At 52.2% G+C, this 10,466-nt stretch overlaps 1 protein-coding gene across 1 annotated transcript; it reads right to left on the reverse strand.

Annotated features, from left to right (window-relative positions):
* Positions 1 to 5,720: 5,720 nt before the first annotated feature.
* Positions 5,721 to 8,962, reverse strand: MCHR1 (melanin concentrating hormone receptor 1). The gene is made up of 2 exons (XM_029954780.1): positions 8,603 to 8,962; positions 5,721 to 7,244 (listed from the first exon to the last, which is right to left on the reverse strand). Exons 1-2 carry the CDS (start codon positions 8,682 to 8,684, stop codon positions 6,265 to 6,267), a joined length of 1,062 nt encoding a protein of 353 aa, XP_029810640.1. The 5' UTR covers positions 8,685 to 8,962; the 3' UTR covers positions 5,721 to 6,264.
* Between the last annotated feature and the right edge of the window lie 1,504 nt (positions 8,963 to 10,466).

Genomic DNA, 10,466 nt, shown 5'->3' on the forward strand with positions numbered 1-10,466 from the left:
TCCTCCCGTTTGTGTTTTCCCAAAAATAAAATTAAAAAAAAGAAAAAAGAAAGAAAAATTACTGACAGGTTAGTGTAAGAAGCACTTAGTGGGGGTAGGGGGTGGGGTTTGCAAAGATAAAGTGTCTATTCATCCTCTTTCAGCAATGAGATGGGTTGAGACACAGAGAAATACATTGCTCTGCGTAATAGAGTAAAAGCGCATCTATAAAAATGGGAACACGTTTGCATTTTACCTTGGATTGTGGGTTGTCTTCAGGCAGGCTAGGGAAGAGGAGATTTGGAGGCCTTCAAACCAGGAGGAAGAAGGAGCTGGGGACAGGGCTCAGGTCCAGTGTCCATGACTCAGAAACAGGGCAACGGTCCCAGCCCTCGGGGAGAGGGCAGGAGCGACTCCCCGTGACCTGATGTGACAGACAGACTGCAGGAATCCTGAGGCCTGCTGGCCAATTCAGTCCTTCGATTCCGGGCTCTCCCCTCCTTCCCTGCTCTAAGGGCTTCTGAGTCCCGCTGTCCCAGGCTTGAGCTGGCCCTGGCTGCCTTGGGGTGGAGCCACCTGCAGAGAGCCAGGCAGAGGGGCTCCGAGCCCGGGGCAGCTGGTGGCACAGAACCACCCGCAGCGATGTTGGAGGAGGCACTGGACTGCCCACAACCCCCTCCCCGGACGGAGGACGGAGATGTTAAGTTGGTTGTTGTGGATATTTCAGGTGAAGGTGACCCTGGGAATCCCCGAGGGTGCATATGTGACATTTGCTTTAATCGCCCCAACAGCCGTGGCCCAGGTGTTAGTCTCCCCATTTTACAGATGAGGAAGTGGGCCCAGGAGCGGAAGTCACTTGTCAAGGCCCCAGGGCTACTAAGTGCTAGCAAATCGAGGGATTTACATACACGACCCTTGTGGGGAGAGAGGGAGGCCGGTATTTCTGAAGATACAGTCTGAACGGGGCTGACAGAAGTAGAAATGGCAGGGGGACGAAAACTTGGCTTGCTTTGGCCAATTCGTGAGTCAGTTTACAGCCGTTGGGCCTTCTCCGGAGCCTCCTGGACGAGTCTGTTTATGCTGGGCTGGACTAGAAGACCGGTGCCGGGCTCCCAACCCTGTGATTCTATGATGCTTCATGTGGATGAGCTTTTGTGCTGGGGGCTGCGAGTCCTGTGAGAGGCTGGGGATCAAAAGTGAACAATCCCCACCTGGGCAGCTCACTCCTTGGAGGAGGCAAAGGCACTACAGCGCTTCGGCAAGGTGGTAACTGAGCGGGGCAGGGAGTAGGGGTGCTTATGCAGAGCTCTGGGAACCCAGAAGAGAAAGCAATCAAACCTCCCCTCCCCTCCCACAACACCATGACCACCACCCCCATTTCCACAATCTCAAAATCTAGGTATAATTAGTAAGTTATTGCTAATTGTAAAACTAAGTCTAGCCTGGCCTCACCCAACTGCCTCCAAGATGGGATGCTACCTTGCTTTCTCTGACCTCCTCAACTCAAGCTACTGGATCAGTTTGACTCTTGCACATCATAGGCCCGAAAGGAGGAGGAGGTTTTGGGGGATTTGTAGTTTTCCATCCGAATGTTCAAAGGGGGGTGGGGGAGAGACAAGAATCTCGCTAAATAGCAAGGAGAAATAGCCTAGCAAAAATAATGGTTTTTTTTCCTTAGTAAGAAAGCATTAAGAACCAATTATTATTGATTTGAGTATAATGTTATTGCTAACAATAAAAAAGAACCCATTGGGGCACCTGGGTGGCTCGGTCGGTTGGGCCTCCGACTTCGGCTCAGGTCATGATCTCACGGTTCGTGGGTTTGAGCCCTGCGTCGGGCTCTGTGCTGACAGCTAGCTCAGAGCCTGGAGCCTGCTTCCCATTCTGTGTCTCCCTCTCTCTCTGCCCCTCCCCCTCTCATGCTCTGTCTCTCTCTGTATCAAAAATAAATAAAACATTAAAAAAAAAAGAACCTAATTTTAAAAATGGGCAAAGGGCTTGTACAGACATTTCTCCAAAGGATATATACAAATGGCCAATAAACACATGGAAAGATGTTCAATATCATTTATCAATAGGGAGATGTAATTCAAAACCACAGTAAGATCACTTTACACTCATGAGGATAGCTATTGCTTAAGAGAGAGAGAAAGAAGGAGAAAGACGGAAAGAAGATAGAAAGCTACTGTTGTCAAGTAGCTTGTGGAGAAATTGGAACCCTTGAGCATTGACAGAGAAAAAATACAATGGCCCAGCCACTATGAAAAAAGTATGGCAGTTCCTCAAAAAATTAAACCTAGAATTGCCAGATGATTCAGCAATTTCACTTTTGGCTATAAAATTGAAAACAGGATCTCAAACAGATGATTGTACACCCATGTTCATACAGCATGATTCACAACAGCTGAACGGTAGAAACAGGCGAAATGCCCATTGACAGATGAATGGAGAAACGAAGGTGGTAAACACATAGAATGGAAAGCCATTCAACTTTGACAAGTTGAGACATGCTATAAAATGAGTGAAACTTCAAGGTATTATAATAATTGAAATAAGCCAGATGCAAAAGGACAAACACTGTGTAATTCCACGTGTATGAGGTACATAGAGTAGTCAAAATCATAGACAGAAAATCAAATGGTGGTTGCCAGGAGCTGTGGGGAAGGGGAATGGGGAGTCGGTGTTTAATGGGTACAGAGCTTCTGTATGGGGAGACCAAAATATTCTGGAGATGGGTAGTGGTGATTCACAATAAAGTGAATTACTTAATGGCACTGAATTATATACTTGAACATGGTAAATATATACAGAAAATATATATGTATTATATATATTTTGTTGAGGTAAAATATACGTAATTAAATTTACCATCTTGATTTTTTTTTTGAGAGAGAGAGAGTGTGAGCAAGGCAGAGAGGCAGAGGGAGATGGAGGGAGAATCTTAAGCAGGCTCCGTGCCCAGTGCTGAGTCAGACACGGGGCTCGATCATATGACTGTGACAGCATGACCTGCGCCGGAATCAAGAGTTGGACACTTAATCAACTGAGCCACACAGGCGTCCTATTTTTTTTTTTTTTTTTGTGGCAAAATATCCATAACAGCTGGGTGAGTCAGTTAAGCATCTGACTCTTGATTTCGGCTCAGGTCATGTTCTCAAGGTGTTGGGATCAAGCCCCACCCTGGGCTTTTGCATGGTCAGCAGGGAGCCTGCTTGGGATTCTCTCTCTCCCTCTCTCTTTGCCCCTCCCCTCCTTGCTCGCTCTCTCTCTAATTAATTAATTAAAAAGTTTCTTGAAGAAAGGGGTGGCGCCTGGTTGGCTCAGTCAATTGATTGTCTGACTCTTGGTTTTGGTTCAGGTCATGATCTCACAGTTTTGTGGGTTCGAGCCCCACATCGGGCTCTGCGCTGGCAGCATGGAATCTGCTTGGGATTCTCTCTACCCCCGCCCCTCCCCCACTTGCACCGTCTCTGTCTCTCTTAAAATAAATAAACTTTTTAAAACTTTATAAAAAATCAAAAATAAAATAAAAACTGGTAATACAGGAAATAAACAAAAGTATCATTGCTAGTCCCTTTATTTGGTGTTCTTATCAGTATTTCTTTAGTGAGTATGAATATGGTTTCCCTGTAGTCACTTAGTCACTTGCAATTTTGGCTTGCCTAATCTGTGGGATCCTAAATCCCCCCCCCATACATCCTTCCACTTTACACAGGGGACTTTAGGGATGCTAATCCTCACGGTTGGAGGGGAAATGCTGTCTGGAGGAGAGGAGGGAGCAGCCGAGAGGGCGCTCACCAGGTTTGGGGAGATGGTAAGATGGGGCCCAATGAGAGAGATGGTATTTGTTAGGGATAGAAAGGGGAAAAGGAGCAGAGAGATCAATTTTGTCCTCTTCACCTGCTTGTATTCTCTCTGCACCTCACAGTGGCCCCAGAGTTCCTTGAAGTCGGGCTATGTGTAGCTTCAGTTTGAGTGCAGGGGGAAGGAAAATTCCGCTCACTCCTCAGACCAGCACCAGCCCTACCCTCAGCTCGCTGTGCCCACTAACCGGTCATGGAGAGAGGGTCCTGCCAGCACCACCACGCCCCTTGCCACACATGCTTATTCTTACCCAGTGGCACCTGCAGGTTTCAGCTGGGGAAGGATGTGTTGGGGACAGTCCCCCCATTATAATCTCCCTGCCCCCTTCCTCCCTGTGTGCCCATGTTCCTTTAGACTTCTCCAACTCTTCCCGGTCCCCCTCTTCCCTTCTGTTTACATTTCCACCCACTCGCTTTCTGTTTCAGCCTACTTTGCTTCAGTATCAGTTTTCAGTAGGGGTTGGGAGCTGAAGGAAGGGGCGTTCCCCTCTCCAGGGGCTGCTGGGCCTTCCTCAACCTGACCACCTCAGGGAGCTGTAGACTTGGTCACTTGCATTTCCTGGAAGAGGCCACCCGACCTATTTCACCTCCCAAATTCCTCTTTGGAGAGGGAAGAGTAGGGGAGGGGTGGGCGGGGGCGGTAGACCCCCCAGGAAGCCTTTCACAGGCAAACCTGATGCAAGAAAACCTTTTCTGGAACTGGTGGGTAGGAGCGCCTCAAGGCTCCCCTAAGAATCTTTTTTTCTTTTGCTGGATGCACATCTGAAAGAGACTGGGAGCTGACCTGTGGCCGCTCGAGCCCCCACTGTTAGTGAGTAAGGACAACCAGCCGTCAGCTTCTTGGCTCCACTGAGGTGGAGTGGGACGCAAGCCCCACGACACTACAGCTGATGATGATGATGGGAAGAGTTTGCCCGGCAGCCTACCTTCTGCAACTGTACCCTGAAAAACACGCAGCAAGAGGAGGCTGTGTTGGGGCACCTGCTCTAAGGATGCATCTGGCCAAGCTGGGAGCTCCCGGCGCGCTGCCACGATCTCATCGACATCTGCTGAGCAGTTTGCCCCGGACTCCTGGCTCCCAGCTCCTCTCGGGGAAGAAGCTGAGAAGCAGCAGCCTTGGCTGCCGCCCAGCGGCCCGTCTGTAATCTTCCTGCTCAACACCACGTCTTGGCAGCAGCAGGAGGCAGGCTCAGGCTGCCCCAGAAGCCAGCCTTGCGACTGGTGACTCAGCGGGGGAGGTGGCAGGTGGGACTTGGGGCCCCGGGGGCCAGGACTGATGACAACCAAGTGCTTCTGAGCGAAGACAGGAGGATGAGTCCTGAACACCAGCCGGCAGCAATCTAACGAATTCACAGTAATTCCGTTTGTGTGGCTGAATCCTCCCTGTGGGTTTAGAGGATCCTCCCTGTGGGTTTAGATCCCCTGCTTCTTGCTTTCGAAAATGCAGCTTGACCAAGGCCTAGGTGCCACAGCCAAGTGACCCCTCTTTCCCTGCCACCCACCCCCCACCCGCAAGCCCAAGCAGTTATACAGGAACCGCCAAAGAGATGTGGGTGGAGATTTTCCTTTATTCGTTTTTTATCTTAGAGAGGCAGGGCTGGAGCAAAAAGATGATGCCCACACACCGGGCATCAGAAGGACACCTGCACATTCAGGGCACTGACAGGCACTCACTCCGGATCTGTGATTAACAAATGTGCCTCATGATTAACAATGTGCCCACAGCTGCAAAAGCCCCCGTGCCCCTCCCCATTTTTAAAAATTTCAAGACTTCTACCCATACCCACCAGGTCACCTTGTCATTCTCAAGAAGTGGATCTCCTGCAAATGAGGTTTTACTCCTGTGGGCTCAGAGCCCCACCCCACCCCACCCCACAAGAAACATGCATTCCTAGAGATACAGGCAAATCGACACAGGATGTTGGAATGCAGAGAGATGGCATGCTTCATTTCATCCTCCTTCGGCTTGGGAGAAAGGCCGTCCCCCATCACCCCAGTGGGAGATGGCAAGGAGCGGTGAGGCCACACCACTTTCCCGTCCCCCAGGGCCCCGCTGCTCACACCCTGGCCTTCCCAGGTTTAAAATAAACCAGCAATTAAGAAAAAGACATCGGGGGAACCAAAGATATAAGGCTCAACCGAACATTTGAACAAAAATTTTCTTCTTGCTCAGTTTCTGTTCAACCCAAAGTTTTCTTCCCGCTCTCCCAAGGGGATATCTGATGCTTGAAGCCCCCCACAGCTGGCTGCCAACCTCCCCAGCAATTCGTGGACCCTGTGGAATGTTTTTAGTTGCAACAACCCCGCACCACCCAGCCTCCCCGTATCTCCCAGAGGGGTCTTGAGTTTTTCTCAGCGCCTCTCCCCATCAGGGTCTGCTGTGCACTCCTGCCTTGGCGGTGCCCAGGGCTGTAGGGGAGCATCAGGTGCCCTTGCTTTCTGTCCTCTCCTCATCAGCGGTCTGGACATTGCTGACGGCTCGAAGCTGCCCCTGGGCGGCAGGCCTCACCGACAGGACCAAGCGTTTGCGGAATGCCTCACAGAGCACAATGTACACAAAGGGGTTGAGGCAGCTGTTGGCGTAGCCCAGGCTGATGGCCGCATTGTACAGGTACACAAAGGTGAGTGTCGGGCGGCTGATGCACAGCTGGGTCAGCTGTAGCACATAGTAGGGAGCCCAGCACACAAAGAAGACCAGGCAGATGGCGATGGCTGTGCGAGTCACCCTCTTTGTCCGCAGCCGGATGCTGCGCTGAGAGGCGGGAGCCACCGAGGACATCATGCGCTGCAGGATCCTCACGTATGCGGCTGTGATGAGCACGAAGGGCAGGGCGAAGGCCAGGAAGAACTGGTACAGGGTGAACCAGTAAAGGTCAGTGTCTGGGTTGGGCAGGCGGATGCCACAGCCCACCTTGCCCCCTGGGAAGGGGATAAGCCTAGCGTAGAGCCACACGGGGGTGATGCTGATGAAGGAGAGGGCCCACAGGAGGCAGATCACCAGGGTGGCCACAGAAGGCTTCCGGAACTTGGTGGAGGAGATGGGGTGGACGGTGGCCAGGTAGCGGTCAATGGCCATGGCGGTCAGGATGTAGGTGCTGGTGAACTGACTGTTGGCGTCCATGGCTGTGATGAGCGTGCACATGGTCTCTCCAAAGTGCCAGACACCATTGCCCATGAGCTGGTGGATCATGAAGGGCATGCCCAGGAGAAAGAGGAGGTCCACCACCGAGAGGCTGAGGATGAAGACGTCGGGGACGTTGCTGCACCGGTGCAGTTTGGACTTCTTCACCACTGCGAAGATGACCGTGGCGTTCCCAATGACGCCCAGGAGGCAGATGGTGCCGAACACTGAAGGCATGATGATGTTGATGTAGGAGACACTCCTTGAACGGGGAGGTGACCCTGGGGACACAAGGAGAAATGTTGACCATTTATCATGGACTCCTCTATTAGGGCTAACATCCCATTATAACGCCTCCAGCAATCATGTGCTGGCTTACCTCTTTATCTTCTTTGCATTTCAGCTTAGGGCTCGCCATTCATCTGGAATCCTTTCCTTCTACTCTCCCTCCACACACTGTTGCTAATCCTGTCCCCTTGCCCTCCTCCACTGGTTCCCTGGCCAGTCCCACCAGATCCTCCTGTATCACCTGTTAGTTAAAGGACCTTGTCCTTTGCTCCCTGCATTTTCTCAGAAGGCATAGAATCAAGAACCACAGCTATCTGCAGAGAAGTATTCTGTGGGTCCCTAGGCTTCACCAGGAAACCTCATCAAAATAGCCAGGACATGAAAGTGTGTGTGTGTGTGTGTGTGTGTGTGTGTGTGTCTGTCTGTCTGTCTCTGTGTGTGTGTGGGGGGGGGGGTGTGCGCGTGCCCGCGGGAGCGCGCCCGCGCATGCTGGTGAGCAAGAGCATGCATGGGCGCATGCATGTGTTTTCTCTTTTCTTATTTGCAGCCCTGATCATCTCAATTTAGAAATCACTGTCTGGAAACTGTGCACTGATTCCTGGGCATATCGCGGGCTACTCTCTTGTGGAAAGAGGGTTTTGCACATTAGGCCTGCAGCCCTCTCTTCTCTTGGGTTCCTAGCAGGGACTTCCTTGGTCTGTATCTCCTGAGCCTGGGCTTCCCAAGTGAGCAGAGCCTGAAGCTGTGTGTTGCAGCCTAAGCCGCTTGAGAATTTTCTCCACCAAGCCTTTCCCTCTTTTCCCTTCCTGGGAGCTAGGATTTCATTCAGGGAATCTCAGCTCTGGAAATGTCAGGAAGCTTCATTCACCAGCAAAGTTAATCCTCTCACGGCTCTGCGAGTTCTCCCTTCCCATGGCCTTTCACAGGGATGTTTCACATGCCAGTACCGCAGTTTCGGTAAAAAGACAAGGCGACCAGGAAATGAGTGAGCCTCTCCGACTGTCTCCGCACACACTATCCTCTACCTCCTCTCGCTTGCTTTTCCAGCCTGGAATGATTCTTTTTTTTTCTGCAAAGCATTTGGAACTCCTGGGTGAATCCTCCCCGGTCTCTCTCAGGGCTGGCCACCACCCCCGCCACTTCTGACTGTGCCTTGGCGCTCCGCTCCTCCCGGCCCCGGCAGCCCCCTGCCCCGCCCCCTTCTCCCCTTCCCCTCCGGGCCAAGCGGACTGCAGACCCGGCGCCCGAGAACTGCAATAAAGTTTCCCCGGCAGTTCGGCTCAGAGGAGAAACGGCCCGGTTCCCCACCCCCAGCGCAGAGGAGGGAGGACTCCCCTCCAACACGACTCACCGGCCAAGGTGAGGTTGTCGGGGCCGTCCGAGGTGTTGGTGGCATTGGGGCCGGTGGGCAGCAGCGAGACTTCCAGGTCCATCGTGTCGCTGCCCGTCGCCAGCTCGCCGGTCCGCCCCCGCAGGCTGCGGCAGCGCCGCCCGCCGGCCCCGGAGCGCGAGCCCTGCAGTCCGGAAGGGGGTCTCGCCGGCGGTCTGGCAGCTTCTGCCGCCTCCTAGCCCCGCTTCTCTCCCCGCTCCCTCCTTCCCCGGCTCCCACTGACATCACCTAGACACATTAACGTTCGGAGGCAGATGCTCATTAACCTCTTCGGTCCCGAGCAGCAGCTCCCTCCTCCGACTGGCTGCGGAGCCCCGGAGCCTTGGGGACGCTGGTCGGGGTGTGCGGGGGCGCGCTCAGGCAGCCCCGTCCGGGAGGGGGCTCCCTTCCCACGTGCACTTGGGGCTGAGCTCCTGTGCTCCCGGGAGCCGGCCTCATGTGAGGATCCAGGTCTCTGCAAAGACAACCGGGCTGCCTCCCTCCGGAAAAGTGAATGAGCCCGGCCTAGCCCCTCACCCCGGACAAGGGTGGCCGGGCCATGTTGCAGAGGCTACGGTTGACTCTTCACGGAGCTTGGAGATGGAAAGCTCAGACCACAGCACGCCTGCCCCCCAGGACACCCTCAGCTCCTTCCCGTTTGCCCTGATGGATTCCAACCATCTCACTGGCTCGACCTCCAGCAGCCGCCAGAAGCAGATTTGTTGGAGCTGTTGACCAGCACTCAGAGGTGATTCAGGTCACTCTGTGATGCTGCTGACGCCCAGGGTCTTGGGGACCAGAAGGGGACACACTACCCTCTGCTCAGAATTGAGGACCAAGTTTACAGAGATTTTCTTTTTCTTTCTTTCTTTCTTTCTTTCTTTCTTTCTTTCTTTCTTTCTTTCTTTCTTTCTTTCTTTCTTTCTTTCTAAGTTTATTTAATTTTGAGAGAGAGAGAGAGAGACAGGGAGAGACAGGGAGGGGCAGAAAGAGGGGGAGAGAGAGAATTCCAAGCAGGCTCCCTTGTGTCAGCTCAGGGCCGGATGAAGGGCTGCCTCTCACGAATTGTGAGATCATGACCTGAGCTGACATCGAGTTGAGTGGTTAACTGACTGAGCCACCCAGGGGCCATCGATTTGATTTTTCCAAATGTTCTCGGGTCCTCGAGGTTTTACCTGGGACTTCTCGAGACAAATTTCAGAGCATAGCACCCCTGTCCCCAAAGTTGTAAACTAGGAACCTTAGAGGGCAAAGCATTGAATGAATTCTGGGCAGAGGTGATTGCCCCTCACAGCCAAGAGCTGCCAACACACCTGCCACCAGACTTGAGAGCAGGGGCTTCAAGGTAACCACAGTCTGACTGATCCCTACCTGTGTGCATCTTTAGTCTTACTTATTTTTTTATTTTAATTTTTTAAAACATTTATTTATTTTTGAGAGATAGAAAGACAGAGCATGAGCAGGGGAGGGCAAAGAGAAAGGAAGACACAGAATCTGAAGCAGGCTCCAGCTCCGAGCTGTCACCCCAGAGCCTCATGTGGGGCTCAAACTCATGAACTGTAAGATCATGACCTGAGCCGAAGTCGGCCGCTTAACTGACTGAGCCACCCAGGAGCCTCCAGTCTTACTTATTTATTAGTTTCATCCAACAAATATTTATTGAGCACTTACTACTTGCCATGAACTGTTCTAGGCTCTGTAATGAAAAAAACCAATAAAGTTCCTGAGTCCTTGTCCTCCTGGAGATTACATTCAAGTTGGGGGGGGGGCGTGTTGAAGGGAATAGAAAATATACAAAAAATAAAAAAGACTATTTACGAGGTTGGGGATGGGTGCTATGAAAAAC

The sequence above is a fragment of the Suricata suricatta genome, chromosome 10 (assembly GCF_006229205.1).
Source record: "Suricata suricatta isolate VVHF042 chromosome 10, meerkat_22Aug2017_6uvM2_HiC, whole genome shotgun sequence".
Lineage (NCBI taxonomy): Eukaryota > Metazoa > Chordata > Mammalia > Carnivora > Herpestidae > Suricata > Suricata suricatta.